The following is a 25,195-nucleotide window of genomic DNA, read 5'->3' on the forward strand; positions in this document are numbered from 1 at the left end:
ACCTTTGGGAAAAAAAGTCGTCGCCATCCAACATTCACCATATGTAAACCCAGGGCGTGTATGAGAGATGAGCAGTTTCATGTGCAAGAAAGCAAAACAACACAGCAGAAAATCCATAACACTCGTCACTGCTGTAAGATAAAATTACACAAATCTTTAGGGGCACCTGAATCGCTGCTTGGTAGCCAATTTTCAGGGAGAAAAGGGAGAAACTTGGCAACCAAAATGTGCGCCAAAAAGACAACCAAGAAATCCAAATCCACACGGCAGGACGCCGCGCCATCAAATAAGCAGAAACCCGCAGAGGTCATAGAGCTGTCGTCAGATTCAGACTCGGACGTCAGCAGTATCGGGGGAGATGGACAAGAGGAACAGCCGGAGCAGCAACCACTAGCGACGCCAGCGACGAAGCGCAAGGCCCCCCAGGATGTGGCCGGGGAGGACGGCGACGCACCCGCTTCATCGAGCGCGTCAAAACGGCAGCGGAAGCTGGCAGTCAGGGTGAAGCAGGGCGGTGCATCGGGGGCCGGCGGCGGTGAGGCGGGCAAGGACAACGACGGCGTGGTGGTGCGCAAGACGCATCTGGAAATCTCGGCGCCCGCCGCGGCACTCAGCAGTGCCAGGAAGCCCGAGGCGGCGTCGACGCACGTGCGCTTTGGCGAGGACGACGACGACAGCAATGACAAGTTCTTCACGCCGATGGAGAGGCCCACGAAGAAGAACTTGTTCGACGCGGCGGCCAAGAAGGCTCAAGCTGGTGAGGAGAAGGAGGAGGACAGCGACGACGAGTCAGGGTCGGACGATGACGCGCCGCCCGAAGCCGTGTCTAGTCACGCCGCGGCGCATCAGATTAATGACCTGGCCAAGCAGGCTGCTAAAGCTGCTGAGCAGTAAGTTACCCCTGGTTGACTGTCTTTGTGACGACTGGTTTTTTGAGAAGAGAAGCAAGTCTGGATATACTGACATGCTGTGACAACAGACAAGCGGCTTCAGAAAGGCTTAAGCGCCAACGGCGCGACGCGCTCTTCAAGACGCAAGCCCGGAAGCGGGCGCTGGATGAAGCAGAATCCTCAGCCGCGCCCAAGGCGGCGGCACCAGCACTCCTGCCGGCCGAGTTCCTCGAGTCGGACGACGAGAGCGACGTCGACGATGACGAGGAGTCCAGGAAAGTAGAAGTGAGGAAGCCCAAGAAGATCAAGTTCGAGACGGCCGAGAGGCGGGCCGCGAGGCAGGAGGGCCGGGGCGTGGCCGACCGTCGCGACGGCGACACCGTCTACAAGGTCGTCAGGCCTCTGGCCGACACGCGGCTGGCGCCCCGGGCGAGCAAGCGTGCCGCCTTTGACAAGAAGAAGCTCTTGTCCAGGGGGCGGGTCGAGGTGCGGAAGAAAGGTGGCTTTTTGCTAAAGTGAGAACGCGGGGCCTTTTTGGATTCCGGAGGATGTAAGCCCGGCATTACGGAACCAAAATGGCAAGGCCTGGTTCGGGTGTGATGAGATATGGGGGTCATGTCATTATACTACTGAGAAAACTAGAGTATACCCAGCTAAGGACCTGAGTGTAAGACACGAAGTCTCGAGCGATGACCGTGAAATAGAGAAGAAGAAAAAAAAGTCCAGCAACGATCCATGGGCTATTGAATTATCGGAGAACTGCTATTTATTCAGAGTATCTCATTGCATGATCTTTGCCATTTTTGATAGAGAAGCGCCGCGTCCATGCCTGATTCAGATGGCAAGGATGCACTCCGAGACGCAGTCCTTGTGTTTTATCATTTTTGGTCTCCCCTTAATTTTCCAGCCCTGGTACTTCCCGTTTGTATATGATGCCCAGAAAGGTGAATAGTGAATAACAAATGAAACCTTCGATTAGACCATGTAAACCGCTGTGGATGATTTGTAAGTAAAGGAGAAACTCCGGCCCCAAACGCCAATTTGAAAGAAATGAGAACATTCAAAGGGGGGAAAATGACAAAAGAGACGGGAAGAAAAGAAAAAAAAGAACCCAGTAACACAAGAGAATGAAAGAAAATGTTCACTAAAAAAGACCGGACGCCCTGATGATATTCCATGCCAAATAGGTCTAGTCGACGCCCGCATATAAATCTACAACTATGTTAACAGCAGCAACAAGGATTTCGGCTGCAATCAATACAATAACTGTGTAAACCCAAAGGATGCTGGTCAGTATTCATGATACCATAGAACAAGTTCAAAGGCGCAAGGGACTGGGCGCGCGAAAGAATGGAAGCAAACTTACCAATCCACTCGAGTTTCTCACCATGACCATGACTCAGTTGGTCTTTGAGCACAGCAAGCAAGTCCGCAATGACGTCCAGTCGCTCGTTTAGCAGGCCAACTCGCTGGTCCATCTCTAGGTAGGACCGCACAGCGGCGTACAGCGGCTCGAGTTGAGGCTCGACCCAGAAAAGCTCTGGCGTGTCAAGGACGGAGCCGTTGAGGTGAATACTGATCCTCAGAATGAAAAGCTCGCCGATCTGCATGTTGATCTGTGTCCTGCTAAGATTGATCTTGCCGGTCAAAGCAATCTGCGTCGGAATGTCCTTGCACGTGTCGACGGTAGAGGCGATGAGCTCCTCGAAAAGAGACGTCTAGTTCGTGTTAGAAGTGCCCACCGAAATAGAACGCATGGCAAAACAGCCAAAGAGTGAGAGTACTAACCTTGACACTCTGTGCCAGCGCATGTGAAATGGCCAGCTTGGTCATGTAGTTGTGCTTGTCACGGAGGGTGATAAAGTCGTTGTATATCCTGGGCTGATACTCGCGGGTGTAGTAAAAGTTGAAGTGTTCAGTCTCGACCTCCTCGGTCGCCAGTTTCTCGGTTTCAAACTTGGCAATTTCCTTGAGAAACCTCCGCTCCTGTGCCATCGTCATGCCCCATATCACCACCACGCCGTAGTCAAAGAGGAAAACCTCCGGGGTGTGTACCTCGATATCAAAATCGGCAGGTCGCTCGTTGATGGGCTCGTGGTGCGTGCTGATCATTTCATCCCGATGGTCTGCCGAGCTGGGGGATTGATCATGGTCGTGACCATGCTCGTGGTCACGTTCTTGCGGGCTGCTTGATATTTCTGCGTGGTCTCCTTCTCCGAGGCTCTCTATGCGTGCCTCGCTTCGTCCATCTTGCACATCAGAGATAGCCTCTGGCTCCAGATCTATCAGGTCCTCCTGGCTGAATCGGGGTGGGGTGGCCTCGACATCACCAGTCGAGTGTCTCCTCTGTTGGGTAGACATCGGCTCCGGTGAGTCACTGGTTACCTCAGACCCCAGGATGCCATCAGCGTTGACCGCAGCCCTCGCGGCATCCTCGGCAGCGTCGGCAGCATTCTGAGCACTGGCAACTCTGCGAATCCTCGCACCACGTCCTGGGGGCGGTGGTGGCGTGTCTTTATACTGGTACGGCGTGTATATGCACTCGTCCACGAGCTTGGGGTTCGCTCCCTTTGCTCTGCTCCTGCTCCCCTTCAGCCAGTGCATCAGGCCATCCATCTGGTATTTGTTGGCGGTGCAGTACGCCGTGACGCGCGGCAGACGGTCGCGATCGGCCTTGCCTAGCCTGGCGGCATCTCGTCGGGCATTGGGGTCCTTGATACGCGTGTACTGGCTGTAGACCTCACGTCCGCTCTCCTCATCTTGGTCATCGTCACCATCGTCGGCAAGTTCAGGCGTGGGAAGCAGCTTGAGCTTCTGCGCCTTCTTGGTGCTACGCTGGGGCCCAATCTTGGGCAGGTGACCGGCCCCGGCGACGAGACCCACACCACCCGGGGCTGGTAGTAGGTTGTTTGAGCCCGGCATGGAACCCTGTGTACCTCCATGGGAGTTGCGGCGGCGAAGTTTAGAGTTGAGTGCGACCAGCATTGGCGGAGCACCGGCGAGACTACCGGTGCTTATTGAGCTCGTGGGGGTGGGCGGACCCGAGCCGCCAGGCGACCTCTGCCCAGATGCGCGAGCGACATCGATGTTTGTGGAAATGCGGCGGCGGAGAGGTTGTCGTTCGGGCTCGATGGTTCGCGTGACAGGGTTCGGATTGAAGGTGACGGTTCGCTTGGAATTGGGACGAGGGAATTCCGGGGTAGTGGTCGGCTCCGACACCGTCGATAGCAGCGGAGAGGTTTCCGTCACGGCTTCGGCCATTGTTCATCGGTCGTGCGAACGAGGCGGCGAGGCTTGGGCTGATAGGATGCGGCGTACAAAGGTGTCGGCGACTAAAAGAAAATCCAATCCCAACGAGTGATACCCAACACTGCTGCTTCTGAGACCGTTGGTGGTACGAGCGCCAAAAGTGGCTTGAGAAAAGCAAGCTGACGACGACGTTGCAAAAAAGATATCCTTGCTTGTATTGGATGGGCGTGAGCCAATCGTTGCCCCGTTGTCACGTCGCCGTTGATGGCCTCGTAACTGGGCCCTTGGTATCAGTCTGTCTTAGCAAATTACAAAAAGCATCCAAGGTTTGAGATGTGAGCTGAGGCTGGTGGTTGGGAATGGATGAGGTCATTACTGGTTTTTTCTGAAGCACCGATTATTTCGCGACGAGTGGTGCTCCACTCTAGCTGTGCTCCAATCTGTTGCTTGCTTGCGTGTGCGTGTGTTTGTGTGTGGCATCCATCCAATGCAATTTGCTACAATAATTTTGCGGTACGTAATTGTACGCTACGAGTTTGGTGTCCACAGCGGGGAGCTACCCACGTGTGCCGGCCATTAATTTCGATGATTTAGCGGGTCGGGACCATTCAGGGCAATTAAATTCGTAAATACTTTGTAATTACGTGCTGCATTAATATCAGATGCCTAAGTAGGTACACACTTCGTACGTCGAAAGCCATACGGATGCTCAAGGATCCATGGAGGACACAAGGAAAACTGTATGGGTAGCTAGAAACCTACCTAGCTATAGAAAAAGCTTTATGATTATTGAGAGCGGCCAGATGAGGATGGGAGATCCTGGTGTTTTAAAACCCACACTTTTTAAGCCAAGCTTCTAGGAGGAAGACCCTAGGATGAGACGATACGACGAGGAGCATACTGTTTAGGATGGAAGGAGGAATTGGCGAGCACATGCGGAGGCACCATACTATTAATTGGGGACAGGAATAGGTCTATACAGGCCGAGGTCCATTCGTTTTCGCTTTTATTCCCATCAGATAAATACCTTACCTACCTACCTACATACCTCCTAAAAATCCCCTCGACACCCTAGGCTCGTCAATTCACTATTGGTGTAACAACTTACCCGGGCAGATAGGTACCTACTTACTCAGAGTATGAATTCAGAAAAAAAGTTGCTGACTCAAGCCCTGCATAAATAAAATCCCAATCCAAAGAAAAGACATAACAAAATGCCAACTGCCACGAGCAAACATCATCATGGACGACAATACGATATTGTCGTCTTTGGTGCGACGGGCTACACCGGAGTGTTCACGGCGGAGCAAGTAGCTGCTACTTTGCCCACCGACGTCAATTGGGCCATCGCGGGTCGTTCGCAGGAAAAGCTGCAGAAAATAGCTACCGACCTCAAGGCTAAGTATCCGGACCGTCGCCAACCAGGTAAGCACCTGAATTAATATTATGCTGCCCGCCTTGGTCTTTTGCCGCATTTCAGCGTCAAAGTGAGCTTGAACAACCAAAATTAGGTATTGACTGATTCACTTTAAAAAAACACAGCAATTGAGGTGTGCAACCTCAATGACCAAGACCTAACGACTCTCGTCAAAAGAACCTTTGTCCTCCTGGCTACCGTCGGGCCTTATTCGCATTATGGCGAGTATGCATTCAAGGCGTGCGCTCAGAATGGCACGCATTACCTGGATGTCACGGGCGAACTTGCCTGGACGTCGATCATGATCAAAAAGTATGAAGACACGGCAAAGGCGACGGGCGCCATCATGATCCCCCAGATCGGCTTCGAGTCGGCGCCAGCAGATCTAATCACCTTCGCGCTTGCCAAGGCCGTCCGAGAAGAACTGAACGCCCCGACGCGCGATGTCCGGTTATCGGTCGACATGACCAACCCCTTTCCATCTGGTGGTACCTGGCTCAGCGTGTTCGCCATGCTTGACCTGTTCTCACTCAAGCTCATGGCCGAGCTATCCAAGCCTTTCGCCCTGTCTCCAGTGCCACAGCCCAGCCCGCCCAAAGATCAAGTTTCCCTCTTGACGAGGCTGACGGGCCTGCGGAACTTTCCGCTCATCGGCCTGGTGACAACCTCCCTCATGGGTGGCGCCAACAAGCCCATCGTCGAGCGGACGTGGGGCCTCCAGCAGACGGAACCCGCCCTGAGGGACTACTCTTACGGTCCCAACTTCTCCTACAACGAGTACAACAGGGCACACGGCAGGCTGTTCGGCTTCGCCGTGCACCTCGTCATAAACGTCGGGCTTCCGCTCTTGACTGTGCTGTGGCCCCTTCGATCCCTGCTCCGTCTTCTGATACCCTACAAGTCCGGCGAGGGCCCGTCCCGCGAGACAAGCGCGAGGCAGAAGACCACGTTTCGTGCCATTGCGAGGCCGGACATGCCGCCTGGAAGCTGCGACAAGATGGCCTTCGCCAAGGCTGATTTCAATGGGAGCATGTACCACAGTGAGTCGGAGAGTCTTTTTTTTCGAGCCTCTTGGTTCTGGAGCATACAAAACTGACCCGAGTAACTTTTACTATCAGTGACGGGGATATGCATTGCCCGGGGAGCGCAAACTATATTGGAGGAGTACGACAGTCTCCAGCTCAAAGGTGGTGTCTACACGCCTGCTAGCCTCGGTCAGGGATTCATTGACCGCGTGGGAGAAGACGGCTTTGAGATCAAGACCAAAATCGTCAAGAGCTAGCTAGCGCAGGACCAATGGTGACTAAATTCCGCGACATTCCCCTCTGGCTTGCGCAGCTAGTTCTCGTCTCGACTACACAGTCGAAGATGTACTTATAAAATCCCTCCCACCTGATAATCTGGATGATTTAATGATTGATTGTTGATAGTCCTCAAATTATATTACATTAGTACCTGGTTAGCCACGGACATTGCATCAGGCTGCGTGTCCTGTGTTTCACCTAGATCAAGGCACTACCATTCCCGCTGGATCTCCTCCTCGCGATCCGTTCGAAAAAAAAAAGATAAAAGAGCATTAACAGCTACGTAATTTTCTAGAACAGTCGCTGGCTGCCCTCCCATACATCTGAGGGGTTCTGGATGACCTGAAGAAGATGAGGTCATACATCCCTATGATAGACCAATCATGGCGGGAGCCCAGCCCTGATCCCTGCACATATTGAGACGAAAGAAGAAATCCGCGAACGGTGGCGTGGCAATACCACAACCAGGGACTTATTAGACCACATCATTTCTATCTATCAATCCATACTAAGCTCTGGTCAGGGTCGTTGCTACCACGATTTTGTGTTCGGCTCCTCCAATAGTTGCCATTTCCATACAACTGCTGGGCCACATTTCTGAGGCAACCCCTTTGTGTCCATGATGTAAACGGGTAAGCCTGTTTACCCCAGTTTCTGGCCCCGAGACCCCTTTTGGGGTTTCCCCGACTTTTACAACATTTCCGACTGCCACATCCATCGAACCACGACTGGAGCAAATCCTCCTCCCAAGCTGAAGTGGAACCTGGGACTTTGCTGGAAATCCGGTACTGCTCCATTGTGATCTTATATCGACCCATGCTGAGGCAAAGTTGATCGTCGGAGACATTGGCGAACTGCGAACTATGTACCCTTTTTTTTTTTTTTTGATCGATTCGGCAGTTAATAAGGATGATCGAAAATTGACCTGACAAGCCTGAGACCTGCCAAATTCTTGGTACTCATGACGCGTTATTGTGTTCGGGGAGTGTCAAGCTTTCTCGTTCCTTGATGTCTGAGAGAAGCCTCGGAGACTTTTAATCTGTTTGTAGAGCCATCCATTTTTTGCATTCAAGATGTTCATCTCCATTTTCTAGCCTTGCCTCAAAATTTCCAAACACCCTCCATATCATTTACTGCAAACTATGTCTTATACCCCTTGACCCATCTCACACGGGCCGAAAGTAGAACCACTCGTCCGTTCGTCACCGTGCTTTATCCGGGCTGTGATATCTTTCCTTAACAGCCAATCCCTGTGACCTCATCGGTACACCATCTTCCACCGGGAGGTTAGACGTTGCAAGAACAAGAGGGGGAAAGGGCTGTGGCAAACACTGCGCACACCCACACCATAACGGGGATACCCGTTTTTTTTTATTCGCCTATGAGATAAGGGCTCAGGGGGAATGCAAATAAAACCCGTCCAAAGAGAAAGCCCTTGGCCTAAAATAAAGACGAACCATGTCAGCACATAGCACAATACGCGCTCGTGGCATCTCCAGCCCATGCACAGAAACTTCAGCCACAGATCGAGACTCGCCTGAGCACCACCACCCGCACCGCCCGAGCTTCAACGCCAACAACACACAGGACCGGTTACGCGAGGGCGCTAGGCTTCCGCACCGCAGCACGATGCCGACAAACATCAGGCGGGACCGCAAGTCCCTCTTCAAGGAGGTGGGCCTGCTGGACGACGACGAGGCTGGAGACTTTGGAGGCAGCAGTGAGCGGACTGTGCTGAGCCCTCTGTCCAACAAGGAATTTGGAACCATCGCCGGCATATCGCCGACATCGACGTTTGATGACAATGACGACGGCGACGGTGAGCGAAACACAGCTTCGGAACCAGGACAGGACGCCGCCCCTGCTGCTTCAGCAAATACGAAAACTGTCAGGACGGTACGAGGCGGTGGCGAGGGTGCACAGCAGGAGGAAAGGAGACCAGCCGGGGCACGGCAGCTGCAGCCGTCGTCGTCGGAGAACCAAAAGGTGCCGTGGTACAGCAGGCTGGCGCGGCAGGGGAGGCCGAGGATAAGAGCAGCCGCCGCCAGTGCGACGCCCCCTCCCGTAGCCACGAGTCTCTCCCGAGTCACAATGATCGCCATGCTCATTGCTGTCGTTCTTCCTGCCTTTAGCTACAACAGCGGCCGGCGCACCGTCGACATTGCCGGGGCGGACGCCGGCGTCGTCCAGGGCCGAGGTGGCGTCGGCGACCGACAACGACCATGGTCGCCCGACGTCGCTGAGGAGCTCAGCTTCCTCGAGGCCAGGCAGAGCAGCCCCACGCAGGTCTGCGCGCGATGGGCACATCACGGTGAGTTTTTGAGTCTTTGGCTCCTAAGGGGGGGTTTTCGATAGACTGTCTCTAGAGCTGGAGATGGGGTCTTGACTGACACGAAACACGATATGCAGCCGCATTGCTTAACGGGACCGTTTACATATACGGTGGCCAAAGCAAAAGCAATCCTACGCAGCAAAACGACAAATGGAGTAAGCAGATAAAAAAAATGCACTTAATATTGGGAGGGCCATGTGCCCGGCAGATCATCTCACTAACGGTGATGGAATTATTCCGAACAACCTAGACAACAACTTCCTCACATTAGACCTCACAAAATCCTGGGACGTCAAGATCCCGGTCCTCAACGGCCTTCCCACACCATCCGGCCCACCCGAGGTCTCCCTGGGCTACCTCTGGAACGACTACAACAACTTGTACCTGTACGGCGGCCAGTTTGCCGACGACGCCCAGGGCGTCGAGGTCGGTCCGTCAACCGTCTGGAAGTACTCGATCAAGAGCAGCTCGTGGTCCGAGGACAAGGAGCCCGAGACTTCGGACGGCAAGTACTCGGAGCCGGGTGGCCAGAGGGTCCAGCGCTCCGCCGAGGGCGCCGGCCTCTCGGTCCCGGAGCTGGGCCTGAGCTGGTACTTTGGAGGCCACCTGGACATGTGGACGACGCCCGGCTGGTCGAACCAAATCTGGCGTGTCTACCTCAAGTCGCTGCTCGAGTTCACCCATCCGGGTTACTCCAACCCCGCAGTCGAGTCGCTCGAGGACAAGGGCGCCGGCGAGTTTGGCGCCTACCGCAACATCACCGAGGGCGGTTTGCAAAAGGACGATGCGTTTTACGAGCGGGCCGACGGCGCACTCGTCTTCATCCCGGGTTGGGGTAAGAAGGGTGTTCTGATTGGTCTCGGCGGCGGCACCAACACCACCTTCTCCAACAACCTCGGCACCCTCGACGTCTATGACATTGAGACCTCCGAGTGGTACCACCAGGAGACGTCGGGCATCCCGCCTTCGGTCCGCGTCAACCTGTGCGCCGTCGTGGCGTCTGCGCCGGACGCGTCCAGCTTCCAGGTCTACGTCTTTGGCGGGCAGAACCTTGAACCTTATGTAAGAGCCTCCCCGTTACATACCTGCTCATATCAACCGTGCATTATCCTACTACACCCACAAATAGCTGACATTGTGTAACCCCCGTTCCCCCCCTCAAACACAGAAAGACCAAGTCCAGTACGACGACATGTACATCCTCACCATTCCAGCCTTCGCCTGGGTCAAGGTGGACAAACAGGGCAAGAACCAGCCGTCCGCCCGCGCCGGGCACACGTGCAGCATGCGCGACGGGCAGATGGTCACCGTAGGCGGCTTCCTAGGCGTCGACTCGGCCTGCGACTCGCCGGGAATCTACGTCTTTGACGCCAGCAGGCTCGAGTGGAAGGACAAGTTTGACGCCGCCGACCACCGCGCCGACCTCAGCCCCGAGAACTCGGTAATGGCGGGAAGCTACGGCTACAAGGTGCCGCAAAAGGTCGCCGACGTCATCGGCGGCGGCCCCGAGGGCAGCGCCACCGTCACGGCCCCCGTGACTCGCGCTACCGACGGGCCATTCGCCACCGGCAAGTCCCCCGTCTTCACCATCACGGCCGGAGGAACCGTCACGCAGACGGCATGGGGCCCCGGCGCCACATCCGAGGGCGGGCCGGGAGGCGGTGGTGGCGGCACGCAACAGCACGAGGAAGACAGGAAACCTCCCGCCGGGCTCATCGCCGCGGCTGTGCTGGCGGGGCTCGCGGGCCTGCTGGCGGGCTACCTGGGCTTCTGCGCATGGCTGTACCGGCGACAGGTCCGCGCATACCGGACGCACCTGGCGGTGGCGAACCGATATTCCGGCGGCAACGCGACGGCATCCCACGCCAGCCTGGGCGGCATGGCGGCAGCCTTCTTTGGAAGGAAGCGCAGCAAGCTGGGCAGCAAGGACAGCAAGGGGAGCGGCGGTGGCTCTCAAAGACAGCAGCGCCGCTGGGGGAGCAGCAGGGTGCCGCCAGGCCAGCTTGGCGTGGGGGGCGAGTTCGTCGGCGGCGACGACGAGAAGCCGCTGCACGGGAAGCACTCATCTTCAGCGGGACGGGAGAGCTTTGCGTGGGTCGGCAGGCCGAGCCAGGATCCTGCAAGGCCGGTGCTTGGTCCGTGGTTGGGTCCAGATGGGTCGACGCCTGGGTCTGGAACGACGGCGACGGGGGGTTCCCCGTTTGCCTATGGTGGCAGTGGGAGCGGTATCACATTTGAGCCACCGAGCGGTGGCAGTGGGAGCGGGCCTTCGAGGCCGAGGACGAGTGGCAGTGCGTCGTCGACCGAGGGTTTACTTGATGGGCAGGACATGAGCTTCTTTTCTGTAGTGATGGCGCCGAGGAGGGCGTTGCGGGTCGTCAATGGACTCGAGGATGGGGAAAAGGAACAGCAGGTCATAGAGTCGAAATGAACCACAGGCCGCGATAACGATTGATGATGGATACACGTCCAGATGATGCATTTTTTCCCCCTCGCGGTATTATGCACCCAGGTATGTAATTACCTATACACGTAAAAAGGAATTGATTGAACCTATCAAAAAAAATGAAGTCCTTGATATACAATTGTGCACAAGACGCTGTGTATGCATGGAAAACTGAAATCCAACAGACACATGTCTTGGCTTGTGATCTGTGATGAGAGCTCAGGTTTGCTTCGTGTGCCCCCATCTCGACCACTTCCCGGCACCACAGCTAGGAGCTTGGCGCGACGCCGACTGACTGGCTGCAGCCTTTGATGTTCGTGTCTTCGTGAGGCCTCAGCACCTTGTTTCTGGACTAGTGCCAGAGAGACACGCAGCTTCATGTCGGGAAAACCTCTGGTTTCCACACGCATGCCTGAGACCATACGCTCGTTAACCTTATTGGGCCCTCATTTACCGAAATGATCGCATAAGGTCAGGATCAAAATCCGCCATGACGTCCTCGTAGTCTTGTAAATCATCGGCAGACAGATGGAAGTCATCTCTTAAGAACGGACCCATTTTCTCTAAAAGGCTCTCTGCTTGAGCTGTTTGTCCTTGCGAGGCACACACCTTGATGGCATCGAGGCCAAAAGCCCGCAATCTGATAGTCAGGTTATTAGGGATAATGCCCGGTTTTAGCGCCTGGTAGTGCTTCGCCCAAGTATGCCAAACATCGTCGTTACCAAGCAGAAGCTTCAGTGCGTCGTCAGCACTCGGTTTTGTAGGGTGGTGTAAAGCGAGATGGGCCACCTCGATGTGAAAGTTCTGTCCATTTTCCTGGCGAGAGACTTCCTCTTGTCCAATGCTGTAGAACGGTTCGAACAACTTTGCAGACGGCTTTGTGAGATGTTTCCACGCCAAAACTGTGGATTCCCAGGCGACCTTTTTCCAGCTCGATAGGATGTACTGCGGGGTGTTTTCCTCTTTACTCCATGGGAAGACCTCTTTGGCTTTCAGTACGCAGGCATATGCGTTATTCATACTCGTGGCGCCCGTATACTTGCTCTCAACTAGGGCATCAAAGAGCACCCTCCGTTGTTTTCTTACGTACTTTCGACTAAGGCCCTTGGCATCCGGAGAAAGCATATCCAACCAAACCCACACCGTATTCTCCATCCCCTCGGCAACCAAGAATGGTATGAGGTGTTTCATCAACGGACCATCGCCGATAGAAACAAGGTTGTTCTCCAAGCCCGAGGAGCGTAGCCACTCCACGACCCTCTGTCCAGCGCCTGAGGACGCCATGACTTCAACAGGATCCATGGCAGATGATTGCATTATCTGACGACGTTTGGCTTTGAGACAACCAGCAGCGCGTAACGGAGTCATGAGCCCCCTGGCAACTGCCTCCTGGAAGATATCCATTGGGTCCTTCTCCCATCGCGACCGTACTGCCGGTCTCTTTGATACATCGTAGCTAAACAGCGGATTCGAAAGAATCGAGCGGAGGTGTTGGCTGCCAGATAGCGCTCGAGGCTCATTTTCAGGAGGCTCTTTTTCATGAGAGGATAGCGTCAAGTTGGAAGTGTTTTCAAACGATTTAGCGGCTTCTAGTTGTTGCGAGTCTTGAGGGGGCTGTTCAGCTGGTAATCCGAGCTTTCGATCGAGCTGCCTTCGGAAGGACGTTGTGATAATGCTATAAAGATGCTGTTTGTTTTCTGGGCTGAGAGGGACAGGTTGATGGTACGCCTCGAAAATGTTCTTGATCAAGGCGAGCGGCCTTGTCGGCTTCATTGTCGGCTGCAACGCGGTTTAATCAGCCGATTGGCGGGTGTCTTTTTTTTTTTTTTTTTTTTATCTCTTCTCTCTATCTCTCACGCACTCTCTCAATCTTGTCGTCCGCTGGGCCGAAATTGATGGCAATCGCTTGCTCTGTAATGTCGCCCTTGATGTGGCCGCGCACAGCCTGCTCGCGGTTACTGCTTTTCAAAAGTGTTCAATTGGATTTTGATGCCGAAATGGCAACACACCGTAAGTCAAAAATCAGCTACAGCAAGAAGCTTCATGATTATGGCTCCACAATGACGAGGGGAAAGGAACGACCCACTCGATGCAGGCACGTGAACGAAGGAAACACCCGATACCCGACACGATCAGGGTGCGGTGCGCAATACGACAAGAGGTCCAGACTTGACCCCCCGTCCATCAGGCAAGCTGGACCTGCATGAGCCCGAGTTGGAGATGTGTTAGGTTTGTTCTCTAATGAGGCTACAAAATACTACTCGACTGTCCGATTTGCTGCAGATACCCAGTTACATAATATATGAAAATTCGACCATTCAATTGTGCCCATGTTTGGTTGGGATTCTATCTGATCAGTATGGAGTTTGCATCGGGTAGCAACTAGCAGTCAACTGCTTGCTACCTTTTTTTATGGGCGAATCAGGTTCTGTCGTCTGTTGTTTGGCAGTACCCATGGCACTTGAATCATCATCCTCTGGGGCCGTCAGGCCGCATCGCGCCTGTTTCTGTGGTACTCAAGCACAGTGCACGGCGCCAATCGACTGATGTGGCAGATTTGGGTACCTGGGGGGTTGGAACTGGCTTGGGCATTTCTTTGGATGGTCAATGATTCTTTTTCCCAAAAAAACAAAAAGGGTTTGTCCAATCTGTATTGGTTTTCTTGGGCCGTTAACTGGTAGTATCGTGTTATGTTTTTTATTTTGTCAAGTTCAGTCCAGTTGAGTATACTTACAGTGTAGTCGAATAAAACATCCTTCAAACCGAACCACCGCACCTTCCAAAGACTCCCGTCCTAGAACTAGATGCATGGGACGGGAGTCAAATTCCGTCCCCAGAAATTCCTGCCCAGACATCAGCAGCAGCCCCACACAACATAGGCAGAGTGGGTCACATGCAAGCTATCCCGCCAATCACAAGGCATCACGACTGGAGCTGAGTTGGTTTGCTCTGCCCTTTTTTCGCCTCAGTGAAGGATAGGCTTCGCGGAAATCCATCACGACTCCTTCCAACTCTCCTTTTCCAGCATCATCAATTCCTGCTACACCACCGAACTTAGCACCCCGCCACATCTCCCGGGCGAGCTGCTGCCGACGATCGAACAGCTCGTTGCTTGCTTTATCGACACGCCTTTACCCTGGAGACTGGGCTAGCCGCACGCTTTCCCCAACGATCGGAAACCCTAAATCTGTGCGCATGCGACTCTTTACGTCAAGCTGATCCCGTCGTCGGTCTTGATCAACTTCCCTTTCATCATCATATTCACACACACTTCAGATTCTCCCTCTCGGCATGTCTACTGAGGCACAAACCCGGCCGGCGGCCTCGCGTGGCAGAGGCGGCGGCCGTGGCGGTCGTGGAGGCCAGTCGCGTGGTGGTGCTCGTCAACAGACCAGAGCCAACGGTGACAAGTTCGACTCACTCGATGCAATTGAGGACGAGGGTGAGATTGGCGAGCTGAAGAAGCTCTACGGCGCCAAGACGGCCTTGATCAAGGAGATGTTCTCGGACTGGTCCGAGGTCGACATTCTCTTCGTCCTGCAGGAGACTGATGGCGATGAAAACTTGGCTGTGACCAGGATTGCTGATGGTAAGCAAGAGCTCCACGTTTTTGTACTTGAAAGTACCGTTTCTTTGACTGGTTTCCCTACTATATTACTCCCCTATCTTTCTTTCTTTTCTTCTCGTTTGCTCGTTTTTTTCCCACCCTCTGCCAAGTCGTTCATTCTACCCTTTTTCTCCTCAGTGGCTATGGGGTTTTCTTGTCGTTGTAGCCTAATCTGCAAACCAAACTTGACGCGATCCTTACTAACCACGTCCAACCAATACAGGCCAAGCCTCTCAATGGGGTGAAGTCTCGAAAACCAAGAAGGACCGCTCAAAGTCCAAGGCACCCAAGGACATTACATTCACTACTACTACTGGTGAAACCACTCCAGGCTACAACAGACCCTCGCGAGGTGGGCGTGACGGGGGTCGTGATGGTGGACGCGGCCGTGGGAGGGCCACGGAACGCGGCGGCCGTAGTACGCGTGGTCGGGCCGTTTCTGCCGGTGCGAATGGTACCCATAACGACAAGAGCAATGATCTTTCTGTTCCTACCGAAGAGTCCCCAGCCTGGGACAACGCGAAAGCCGATGAGACACCCGCTTGGCCAAGCGCGACTACCGAGGCACCTGCCGCCCCCAAGTCTACTGCTCCCTCCACCACTGCCGCTCCTGCTCCTTCCAAACCCGCCGTCTCTACCTGGGCTAGCATGCTTAGACAATCTACTGCTCCTAAGCCTGCCCCCGTAAAACCCAAAGCTGCCCCTGCGCCTCCACCGGCCGAGACTATCGAGCCACTCCCTGCCGCGGCCGAGGAGCCCGCTGCTGAGGAGCCTGAGCCTGTCGAAGAGCCGCTCAAAGAGCCAGTCAAGGAAGATCCGGCCCCTGAACCTGTCGCCACTGTGGTGCCAGAGGTGGCACTTCCACCTTCTCAAGACCAGTTGACAGAGACGAACCTGGAGCAGATCACAGATATCTCGCATCCCCCCGAGACCGAGACTGCCCGCAGCGAGGCTGCTGATTCATGGGACCCTCGCACTGCCGCACTCAGTGCCACTGCAACGCCCCTTTCTGCTTCTCAGCAGCAACACCAAAACGCACAGTCTTCGAGGGCTGCCACCAGCGGCTTCGCAGCCACCGCGATCAAGGCTACGGAGCGAGCAGCTACCAGGACTCCAAGCTACGGCCGTAGGCTTCTCGACCAGGAGGAGGCCGTGCGCATGCCCACCAACCGTGAGGTTGATCGTGCCACGGTCCAGTTTGGCGCCCTGAACTTTAGCGGAGAGGAAGACATTGACGGCGACCGTGAGGAGCCTGAGACCAGGGCACAGCCCCCAGTCGACTCACCTGTGTCGCACCCCCGCACGTCGCTTCCCGTGGCACAGCCCGCTGCTGTTCCCGACTCTTTTGCTGCCCAGAAGCCGGTAGCTGCCCCTGCCGCCGCCACTCCTACGGCACCTGCAGGTATGCTTTTACCCCAGCTGCATAGTTGCTGGTGTGTTCGTTTGCTGACCTACAGACCTCACAGTTCCATCTGCGATCGCTCCCCAGCAACCCGCTGCTATGGCTCAAGGTATGTTTTCGGCTACTTTACATGTTCCTAGGTTGCAACGACTAACTTATTCTGCAGCAGCTCCCCAGCAACCCCCGATCAGCCAGCCTTCCCAGCCTCACCAAGGCTTTGGCCGCTTCGGCCAGGACCAACACTCGTTTGGCCAGAAGCCTTACGATGCTTTCGGTCAACCCAACATGACCAACCCTCCCGCTACCACTCAAAACCAGTACGATGGCTTCCAGGGCCAGGCCCCGGCTCAGACTCAGCCCCTCACTCAGGCTCCGGCCCCCGCAGCTGCTCCCGCAGCCGCCATGAGCTCTGCACCCAACGACTACTCATCCTTTTACACCGCTGATCCCTCTTCCAGGGCTCCTTACAGCGGTTACTATGGTAACAACTTTGGCCAGCAGCAGGCCAGCCAGGGCCACCAGGATGGTCCCCAGCGCTCACTTGGTGCTTATAACACTTCTCAGGCCGACCCCTTGAGCCAGTACCCCCAGAGCGGCGCGCAAGCTCAGGCTTCGTCTCGCTTCGGCGCCGGGTCAGCCCTTGACTCTCAAAACAGCGGAAACAACACTCCGCAGCCGACGGCCCAGAACCAGCAGCAGGCTGGTCAGAACACGCAGTCGCAAGCCCAGCAGGCTCAGCACCAATACCCCTACGGAGGGCAACACCCCTACCAATACAGCCCTTACTATGCTGCCTACATGAACCAGCAGTACAACAGTGCCTACGGTCAAGGTGGCTACGGCAGTGGTCCCTACGGCTCAAAGGGTGGTGTTTACGGTCAACCCACTCAGTATGGAATGAACCCCCCGTATGACCACGCCTCTACCGGTGCTAGTGGATTTGGCCAGTCTTCGCTTCATCGCAACGACAGTGGACTGGGATCTGGCCTCGACTACGGCCGCGCATCTGGCCAGTCTGCCAACCAGCAAGGTCTCGGAAGCGGTGGTTTCGGCGGAGGTGTGCATGACAACTTTGGCCGTGGCTCGACATACCAATCGCAGGCCGGTCAAGGCTTTAACAACCCAAGCCAGCAGACAGCTAACGCCCCGTCTGGCAATGACGACCTGAAGCCCTTTGGCGAGAAGGCTGGAAGCGGCCCCAGCCCATCCATCAGCGGCGCTCGCCCCATGTCGGCTGCTAACAATGCTCAGTCTCAGCAGGGCCTCCCACCCTCGCAATCCGGCCAACAGGGCGCCGCAGGCATGGGTGGTTACGGTGGGTACCCGGGTCATCTTCAGCAGCAGGGCCACCACATCGGCCAGACTGGCGCAGGTGGCTTCGGTGCTGGTGCCGGACAACAGGGACATGGTAACAACCCCTACGGTGCCTATGGTAACCAGGGTTTTGGTGGCAGCTACTACGGGGCGCAACCTCGCGGTTGGGGCAACAACTACCATTAGGCCATGGATCCAAGGTCAACTCACACCAGTTGATAAGTTGCGTACCCAATGCGGAGGATGAATATGCCTAGGTCGACTTGCTCCAGTGAGGGCAATAGGCGGCAATGTCTATCGGCCGCATGAAGATTACATTGGCAACTTCTACGTCGAGATGCAGTCTCGAATCGCTAAGCTTAATTGAATACGAGGAATGATGGGGTCACACAATGGGTCCCATCCTCGACTCTTCTTTCTTTTTTTTGTTTTTCCCTGTTTGCTGGGTTCATATCTTAACGATCTTCGATTTGGTTCTCTGTTCAATGGTTAAGGAAGGGGCTTCTCAGATTTCTTGTTTGTACAATTGATTAACTCTCTACTCGGAAATCGGTTGGGGGTGGTAGGGTCTTTCGACACAAAAGAACTGAATCGATTCAAATTGGAAGATGCATGATTGCTTTGGGCCATTTCGTTTGGTGTGTTTTCTTTGGCAAAAATTCATTCGTCTCCTTCGGCCACTTGTTTCTCCGTGTATCATTTCAAATGGAAGGTAGTTGGATGGTTTTAAAACTGAGTGCTCCTTGGTTGGTGAATTTCACCGCCCGAGCTTCCCACAAGGGTTGCCGAATCAAAAGCTCGTCAATTCTTTGAAGCATATGACTTATCCCTCTTTCCGAACAAGTGAAGAATTTGCGTGTGGATTGTGCAACCGCATCACCTTGAAGTCGCTCGTTCTTATGTCTTTCGGCAGCATGCTCAGCTCTCGTTGACTGTGCTTCTAGAACGGCGGAGCTTCCAAGTAACTGATTTTGGACGTTTTTGGAGCGATTGATTTTACGAGGTCCCTTGTCACATATTTGCCGGCTAGGTCTAGCAGAATTCGGGGTTTGGTGTTTATAAGTAGCAGTGACGAACGAATATGGTCGGGTATCTTGTAGTACAGCAGGAACCCAGGCCTGGTCGGGAGGATATTCTCTCTCTTTTGTCAGGATCGCGTAGGATAGTTTTGCAAGAGAATTGAACATCGTGTGGTATTCGTGATTTGCGCTTATATGTAGACTTGACATCTAGCTACATGCTTCACTCAGAGCTTAAAGTTGGCATTGGTCTTCTCCCACCCGTTCAAGTTTGGCTCCATCTCAGCAACCCGCTCAACCAGCCGCTGCTTCAGCGGGCGTGCTTTATCGGTACACAGCTCGTACATGGTAGTCAAGTTGAACAGCAGCGTGTGGGATGCGAACCCAGAATCGACCATGGCTTCGAGCATTTCTCGCCCCTGCAGGTGAAAAAAAAATAAAAAATAAAAGCGTCGTCAGTAAGCTCGACACACCCTCATATCATTTCAATTATGGGATCACAGCATTAAAGCCCTTACCTGCGACAGTTTCCCCACGTAGAGCAGACACGCCGCCATGTTGACCGCCACCATCTCGTCGTTAGGCAGGTCCTCCCTCAGCTCGCCCCAAGCGGCAAGCGCAGCGTCGTAATCCCCGTCCGCCATGTCGCACAGAGCAGAGATGACCTTGTCCTGCGTCGCATCCCCCTGCACCTGGTTGTCGACGCACCTGCGGGCGGCATCGACGTCGCCCAGGTGGAGCCACAGCAGCGCCTTGGCGGTGGCCAGCTTGCCGCTGGCGCCGTGGTCCACGAGCGTCTCGAGGTGCGCGGCGGCGCCGGCTAGGTCGTCCATCTCTATCAGCGCACCGGCGACCTTGAGTCCCAGCTCGGCGAGGCGCTCCTTGTGCAGCTCACGCGCGCTGTTGTCGTGGACTGCGGATGCGCGCGCCAGTCGGGCCCGGGCCTCGCGGGCCAGCTCGTAGTAGCTCATGACGGAGCGGCGGGGGTCGCCAAAGCCCAGGGACTGCAGGCGGACCGCCAGGACGCGCAGCTCCCACGGGACCAGATGCTCGGGCGGCTCCTCGAGCGGCGCGTGCAGGAGGCTCGGGTTGGGGCTGCGAAGAGGCCCCGGCCCGTCAATGCCCAGACCAAGCCCGGGAGAGCCTACACCCGACTTCGGCGAGGCCACCGGCTGCGCGAGGTAAAAGGGCGATTGCACATCCTCCAGCGCCTTGACCTCCTGAGCAGCGATGGGCGTCGCATCGATGAGGGTAAGGCATGCGAGGCGGGTGTGGATCAGCGAGAAGATGCGGGCGTGGTCGTCGGGCGCTGGAGGGTCATGGCCCGCCGTGCCAGTGAGCTGCTGCACGGCGGCCACCGCGGCTGCGCGAAAGTGGCCCTTTGAAATCAGTTCCGGGATCGGCGTGTCGGGCGCCGGCTGGTGGGGTGAGTTGCGGAAGGCGGCAGGTACATTTTGCGGGCTGAGGGTGTGGTAAATCTCTGGGCGAAGGAGGAAGGAAAAGTCCTTCTTGGGAAGCTGAGGGGGTAAGCGCGGAGAGGGTCCTGGGCCTGGAGACCTGGCTGGAGAGCGAGGTCCCCGGGGACTGAGGACGTTTGGTGACGTTGACCTCAAGCTACTGCCGGGAGGATTTGGGTCTGGCGAAAGAAAAGTTGCCCCCACATCATTTGGCTTTGGTGAGCTGAGTGAGATGCTGTGCGTGACAGATCAGCGGGAGCTTTTTTGGGGGGTTGTTGGAGATTGGAGTCAAAACACATTGTTCGGCCCAGAACTCACTCATCTACATCCAAGGGGCCCTTGGTTGTTGATCGCGGCCTCGTCGCTGAGCATAGGGAAAGCCTTGTTAGTAGCGAACCCCGAATGCAGTCGGGGATGGAATGCAGCCCGAATAGTAATAATTCGATGCATACCTTTGGGTATTGACTTATTTCGTGCATGAGCCCTCACGGGAATCTGGTGAGGTGTGTCCATTTTGCTGATTGAGATGCGAACATGTTGGTCTAAATGTTTGTTCTAAACACCGACACTGTTGCATCCCAGCAAACCAACTAAACGGCCGGCACTACGAGGGTACCCACTATTCCCCGTTACTACCCCACTGCTGTTCATACAGTTTGATCAATCAATCTGAACTACGAAAGTAATCTGTACTTGGCCCAATGGATTGTCTCCATGGGCGGTGATGAATACAACAGATAGTACCACCCTGTCGACTTCGCTTCACTCCAGTAATTTACGCACTGTCGCAATCATGGTATCAGCCTCCGTTTTGAAAAAAAACTTAAAGCATGCCTTCCACACGACTTCGTTTTGCAGCAGTGCCTCACCACGACACGGCAAACAAGCTACTGCCTTCTCAAAGCTAAATATCAACTCTTCAACTACGTCGTACTCCAGCCTGTCTTCCAGGACACAATGGAAGAGACCCTCATCCTTGCACCTCGAATATGCGCCGTTTGTGGTGAGAAGGCTGGGCTGCTCTTCTGCACCGGCTGCCGGGTCGTTCACTACTGCGGCAGGAAACATCAAGAGGACCATCGACCTGCCCATAAGTCGGCCTGCAATGCCATCAAGAAGGCCACTTTGGCTCTGGAGAAAGAGGAGACTAAACTCCGCTCCATGCTGCCGGACGTCTTTGACACCCAAGTCGGTCGTTTCTGGGGTATCGTCGAGACCCGAGACTACATGATGACACGGTTCGTCGCGGCCAAAGCCATCCTCAGGGTAAACAACGTCGACGCTGTCGAGAAGGCACTGAGTCACCTCAAGGATATGCTGCGTCTGTGTCGTTCCGACAATCTTGGTATGCGGGATATTGTCCCATTCCTGCACCTGCGGCTTGGCCAAGAGCAGGAATGCTATGACTTTCTGAAGTCCTGGTTAGTTGATGGTTCCGACGGCCGCAAGCCAAACACCGATATTCGCGACGCGGACGCCTTTGAGTATGTGGATGGCTTTATCCCCACAGCCGAGCCTGCCCATCTTGTTGCTTTGACCCTTCTCAAGCTGCGGCTCTATCTAGACTTCAGAGCCTACCAGATCTAAAGCTTGTAAAGACTAGGGGGAAAACTACGCCGAGTGATCGCATTCCCGCAAAGGTCGAAGACCTCCAAAGTCAGTATTTGAAGCTCTGCCAAGCTGTCCACAATGCGAACCCCTACATCTGGCCTCTTCTGGTTAGACAAGACACAGTGCCAACGCCGCCAGACAGTTACAGCCCCGGCTCACCTGATGAGGCAGAACTCGTGGTTTTTAACTGCAAGCGTGCATGGTTTGAGACTGAAGATGCTATCGTCATGATCGATGGCGACACAGCCAAGTTCGCTACCGTCTATCGGGGCTCGGGGACGGCGACAAACGTCTCTACACATAACACAAGCCGCCGTGACGTTCTGGTGCTTTGCGTCGAAAGACAATTCCTTGTTGAACGAGTCTACCCACCCCTGATCAACAAAATCACTGCCAAGGCCTCTTCGGTCCAGATTGCCGGCACGGTCGACGAGGCCGTCTCCAAGCTCAATCAAAGCCCACCCCCCTGTCATCCTCGATGTCGATGGGACCATCCCGCGCCAGAGAAAGCTCCTCGAACGTGTCATCGACCTCATGCACGGCGGAGCCACGGTGGTGCTAGCCGGCTCCTTCAGTACTTTTTGTGACCAGCGGGGAGATGGACCGGATGTTCGCGACCATCGGTCTGCCATGGACGATGGCGTCATACACAAGGGAAACCGTCAAGCTCCGGAGGCGTGCTGTGCCCGACGACATTGCCGGACGGCTCTCTTCTGCCCATATCCAGAAGGCTTTGTTCCTGGGCAACGTTAATGAGGCAGATGCGTGGTACGGACGAGGCGAGAATCATCCCGAGGCTGCGGTTGAGTTTACAAAGGTCGGGAATGGTAAGCTGGGATATGTTGGGGATGTGAATGGAGAGGATGTATCCGATACTGTCATCATGGCCATGTGTGGACTGTGATTATGGTAGGATCCTGCAGCCCAAAGGTTTACTTCAGAGCGAACGTTTGAGGAACGTATCGGGGCGATGTGTCCCATGCAGCTTTAATTCCTCCTTGTATTTGGGCGACTTGGATTCGACTGACGTGTACATCATTTGGTACATCGCCCTATGTTAGTAGTCATGGCTAACAGCCAGGTCACTTTCTGTGAAGATAGGCTTACTGTGGAACTTTGAGGGGAGCCTATTGTAATTAGTTGGTTGCCTGGCTAGGTAGCGGAGATGATAGCTTATACTGCTTACGTGTAGATTGGCGCTGGATACCTACCTACATATGCAGGGTTCTACGAGGTAACGAGGGGTTGGCTGGATAAATATACGTCAACGAGGACCGCGTGATATACTCGGCCAATAAAACGTCGGCACTATCACCTGTCGATTGGGGTAGCGTCGATATTCCTCTAGCAGTTTTTAATCGTATCCCTGGATCTTTCGGGAATCACAGCCATGAGATCTTATTTCCGCATATTCTAGTTCAGTTCAGCACTAGATAGTATTTGTAAGCACATACCGTCTAGGGCCGGAAAATAACCAATGTCAGTTGCAGGTTCGACCGCGACTTACAGGCGCCATGTCCCTAAGGAAGCGGGTTTTTTGTTATCAGCGCTACTAAGACCACCTAGTTGCCCACCTTTTTTTTTACCTTGCCTTGCTTGCCTAACGTGATAGTGCGAGTCTGACGCAACCAAGACAGGTACATGGAGGGCCAACACCAATCGGCGTACTCATAACAGGGACCCGAAGATTATATTGCTGACAGGTGAAAAAAAAAAAAAAAAAAAAAAAACACCGTCAGCTTTAGTCCCGGAACGTATACGTATGCGAGCAGAGTCCGAGGGCGGTGTGGCTCTACTGCTTCCGACGCGGCTGGCGGCTGTCGGGAGCTATCATGATAATATGGAGTGCTCAAGGTATTCATCGGCCAGTTTGCGACGTTTATCGACGATGCATATGTCGGTATACATACATCCTTAGACATGTATAAATATGCTCTCCCCTCCTCTTGTCGTCGGACAATGATCAAACTCAGTCGGGATAGTACCGCCATCCATCGTGAGAATTACACACAGATATCAACCGCACCTAAACTCACAAAGTCTCTCAAAATGGCCAGCCTTTACCAGCAGACAATCCCCGTCTTTATCAAGTACTTGAAGGCCATGGATGGCCTTCTAGTCAAAGGCGAAAAGTACGCCGATGAGAATGAAGTCGCACACGATGACATGATCAACTATCGTATTGTCCCAGACATGAGAGGGTAGGGTACTCGTTCATGTTTCTTTTTTCCACTTGGAAGCCCCTCTTCGCCGACTCCCGGTGTAGTCATGCAGCGAAGAGAAAAAAAAAAGAAAAAAAAAACCTCGGTCTTTGTTTTGCTGACGTTCCTTTTTCTCACGCACCCCCCGCCCCAGCCTCGCATACCAAGTCCAATCGTGCTCCAACACGGCCAGGTTCGTCTTGTCGCGCGTGGGCAGGATCCCGCACGTGCCGATGGAGGACAACGAGACAACGTTTGCCGAGCTGCGCGACCGCGTCGCCCGCACCATCAAGGTCCTCGAGGAGTTTGACCCCAAGGCGCTCGACCGGCCCGCGGACGAGGAGGTGGTGATGGAGACCAAGGTCGGCAGGTTTGGCTTCACGTGCCAGAGCTACATTAGCGAGTTTGCCATTCCCAACTTCCACTTTCACCTGTCGACGGCGTACTGCATCTTGCGCGGGCAAAAGGTGCCGTTGGAGGCTTTGGATTACCTAAAGGATGTGTTCCACACGGTGCCGGCCGCGGAGGAGGGAAAGTAAAAAGAGAATAAACGGAGAGGAGAAACTACAAAGTAGAGCTATACCAATTTACCAGTAGTACAGTACATGACTGCCAGGCGTGTTTTTTTCTGCTTTCTTACCTGCCTTGCCTACCTAGAAACGATAGTATCTTAGGCATGCGCCTAGCGATACTATCCAGGTAGGTAGGTAGGTAGGTAGGTAGGTAGGTTAATGTAGATATGCCGCTCGTTGCTGCCAGGTCGGGGCACTTGAAACACGAACCACATTTCAAGTGTGGCTGGCCTGTCCTGTCACCTACGCCCACCCATGGCACTACTCGAAACAATTTTGTCGTGCATCCAAGTATACATACTACACACAGCACCCATCTAACCAATCAAGCATTAGCTGATTGGCAAGCTCTTTAGCATTGGGGTTGCAATTGG

At 54.5% G+C, this 25,195-nt stretch overlaps 8 protein-coding genes across 8 annotated transcripts; 5 read left to right on the forward strand and 3 right to left on the reverse strand.

Annotated features, from left to right (window-relative positions):
- The first annotated feature begins 48 nt into the window (after positions 1-48).
- Positions 49-1,811, forward strand: MGG_00129 (uncharacterized protein). Its single transcript, XM_003718959.1, has 2 exons — positions 49-890; positions 980-1,811. Exons 1-2 carry the CDS (start codon positions 61-63, stop codon positions 1,407-1,409), a joined length of 1,260 nt encoding a protein of 419 aa, XP_003719007.1. The 5' UTR covers positions 49-60; the 3' UTR covers positions 1,410-1,811.
- On the reverse strand, positions 1,612-4,638 carry MGG_00128 (sporulation protein RMD1). Its single transcript, XM_003718960.1, has 3 exons — positions 2,679-4,638; positions 2,257-2,608; positions 1,612-2,156 (listed from the first exon to the last, which is right to left on the reverse strand). The coding sequence occupies exons 1-3, from the start codon at positions 4,149-4,151 to the stop codon at positions 2,080-2,082; spliced, it is 1,902 nt and encodes a 633-aa protein (XP_003719008.1). The 5' UTR covers positions 4,152-4,638; the 3' UTR covers positions 1,612-2,079.
- A 153-nt stretch (positions 4,639-4,791) lies between these two features.
- On the forward strand, positions 4,792-7,105 carry MGG_00127 (saccharopine dehydrogenase). The gene is made up of 4 exons (XM_003718961.1): positions 4,792-5,259; positions 5,339-5,564; positions 5,682-6,596; positions 6,675-7,105. Exons 2-4 carry the CDS (start codon positions 5,354-5,356, stop codon positions 6,836-6,838), a joined length of 1,290 nt encoding a protein of 429 aa, XP_003719009.1. The 5' UTR covers positions 4,792-5,259; positions 5,339-5,353; the 3' UTR covers positions 6,839-7,105.
- A 466-nt stretch (positions 7,106-7,571) lies between these two features.
- On the forward strand, positions 7,572-11,766 carry MGG_00126 (uncharacterized protein). The gene is made up of 4 exons (XM_003718962.1): positions 7,572-9,171; positions 9,270-9,347; positions 9,443-10,254; positions 10,361-11,766. Exons 1-4 carry the CDS (start codon positions 8,319-8,321, stop codon positions 11,621-11,623), a joined length of 3,006 nt encoding a protein of 1,001 aa, XP_003719010.1. The 5' UTR covers positions 7,572-8,318; the 3' UTR covers positions 11,624-11,766.
- Positions 11,687-13,684, reverse strand: MGG_00125 (uncharacterized protein). The gene has a single exon (XM_003718963.1). It carries the CDS (start codon positions 13,409-13,411, stop codon positions 12,089-12,091), a length of 1,323 nt encoding a protein of 440 aa, XP_003719011.1. The 5' UTR covers positions 13,412-13,684; the 3' UTR covers positions 11,687-12,088.
- Positions 13,685-14,649: 965 nt separating this feature from the next.
- MGG_00124 (uncharacterized protein) lies at positions 14,650-18,837 on the forward strand. The gene is made up of 4 exons (XM_003718964.1): positions 14,650-15,227; positions 15,469-16,647; positions 16,712-16,756; positions 16,814-18,837. Exons 1-4 carry the CDS (start codon positions 14,930-14,932, stop codon positions 18,145-18,147), a joined length of 2,856 nt encoding a protein of 951 aa, XP_003719012.1. The 5' UTR covers positions 14,650-14,929; the 3' UTR covers positions 18,148-18,837.
- On the reverse strand, positions 18,455-23,071 carry MGG_00123 (uncharacterized protein). The gene is made up of 4 exons (XM_003718965.1): positions 20,890-23,071; positions 20,756-20,801; positions 19,499-20,672; positions 18,455-19,399 (listed from the first exon to the last, which is right to left on the reverse strand). The coding sequence occupies exons 1-4, from the start codon at positions 20,948-20,950 to the stop codon at positions 19,208-19,210; spliced, it is 1,473 nt and encodes a 490-aa protein (XP_003719013.1). The 5' UTR covers positions 20,951-23,071; the 3' UTR covers positions 18,455-19,207.
- Positions 21,153-24,930, forward strand: MGG_17528 (uncharacterized protein). The gene is made up of 2 exons (XM_003718966.1): positions 21,153-24,249; positions 24,404-24,930. The coding sequence occupies exons 1-2, from the start codon at positions 23,969-23,971 to the stop codon at positions 24,786-24,788; spliced, it is 666 nt and encodes a 221-aa protein (XP_003719014.1). The 5' UTR covers positions 21,153-23,968; the 3' UTR covers positions 24,789-24,930.
- The last annotated feature ends 265 nt before the right edge of the window (positions 24,931-25,195 follow it).

Source organism: Pyricularia oryzae, chromosome 5 (assembly GCF_000002495.2).
Source record: "Pyricularia oryzae 70-15 chromosome 5, whole genome shotgun sequence".
NCBI lineage: Eukaryota > Fungi > Ascomycota > Sordariomycetes > Magnaporthales > Pyriculariaceae > Pyricularia > Pyricularia oryzae.

Bases quoted from the DNA above. Each gene is read 5' to 3' on its own strand.
- MGG_00129 (XM_003718959.1), top strand. From the start codon at position 61: ATGAGAGATGAGCAGTTTCATGTGCAAGAAAGCAAAACAACACAGCAG. The intron at 891-979 runs GTAAGTTACCCC...CTGTGACAACAG, and splicing joins GCTGCTAAAGCTGCTGAGCA to ACAAGCGGCTTCAGAAAGGC.
- MGG_00128 (XM_003718960.1), bottom strand. From the start codon at position 4,151: ATGGCCGAAGCCGTGACGGAAACCTCTCCGCTGCTATCGACGGTGTCG. The intron at 2,609-2,678 runs GTTAGTACTCTC...AACACGAACTAG, and splicing joins CGCTGGCACAGAGTGTCAAG to ACGTCTCTTTTCGAGGAGCT. The intron at 2,157-2,256 runs GTAAGTTTGCTT...GGGTTTACACAG, and splicing joins TGAGAAACTCGAGTGGATTG to TTATTGTATTGATTGCAGCC.
- MGG_00127 (XM_003718961.1), top strand. From the start codon at position 5,354: ATGCCAACTGCCACGAGCAAACATCATCATGGACGACAATACGATATT. The intron at 5,565-5,681 runs GTAAGCACCTGA...AAAAAAACACAG, and splicing joins TCCGGACCGTCGCCAACCAG to CAATTGAGGTGTGCAACCTC. The intron at 6,597-6,674 runs GTGAGTCGGAGA...TTTTACTATCAG, and splicing joins CAATGGGAGCATGTACCACA to TGACGGGGATATGCATTGCC.
- MGG_00126 (XM_003718962.1), top strand. From the start codon at position 8,319: ATGTCAGCACATAGCACAATACGCGCTCGTGGCATCTCCAGCCCATGC. The intron at 9,172-9,269 runs GTGAGTTTTTGA...CACGATATGCAG, and splicing joins CGCGCGATGGGCACATCACG to CCGCATTGCTTAACGGGACC. The intron at 9,348-9,442 runs GTAAGCAGATAA...CGAACAACCTAG, and splicing joins GCAGCAAAACGACAAATGGA to ACAACAACTTCCTCACATTA.
- MGG_00125 (XM_003718963.1), bottom strand. From the start codon at position 13,411: ATGAAGCCGACAAGGCCGCTCGCCTTGATCAAGAACATTTTCGAGGCG.
- MGG_00124 (XM_003718964.1), top strand. From the start codon at position 14,930: ATGTCTACTGAGGCACAAACCCGGCCGGCGGCCTCGCGTGGCAGAGGC. The intron at 15,228-15,468 runs GTAAGCAAGAGC...CAACCAATACAG, and splicing joins TGTGACCAGGATTGCTGATG to GCCAAGCCTCTCAATGGGGT. The intron at 16,648-16,711 runs GTATGCTTTTAC...CAGACCTCACAG, and splicing joins CACTCCTACGGCACCTGCAG to TTCCATCTGCGATCGCTCCC.
- MGG_00123 (XM_003718965.1), bottom strand. From the start codon at position 20,950: ATGGACACACCTCACCAGATTCCCGTGAGGGCTCATGCACGAAATAAG. The intron at 20,802-20,889 runs GTATGCATCGAA...CCCTATGCTCAG, and splicing joins AAATAAGTCAATACCCAAAG to CGACGAGGCCGCGATCAACA. The intron at 19,400-19,498 runs GTAAGGGCTTTA...TTTCACCTGCAG, and splicing joins ACGTGGGGAAACTGTCGCAG to GGGCGAGAAATGCTCGAAGC.
- MGG_17528 (XM_003718966.1), top strand. From the start codon at position 23,969: ATGTATAAATATGCTCTCCCCTCCTCTTGTCGTCGGACAATGATCAAA. The intron at 24,250-24,403 runs GTAGGGTACTCG...CCCCCGCCCCAG, and splicing joins ATTGTCCCAGACATGAGAGG to CCTCGCATACCAAGTCCAAT.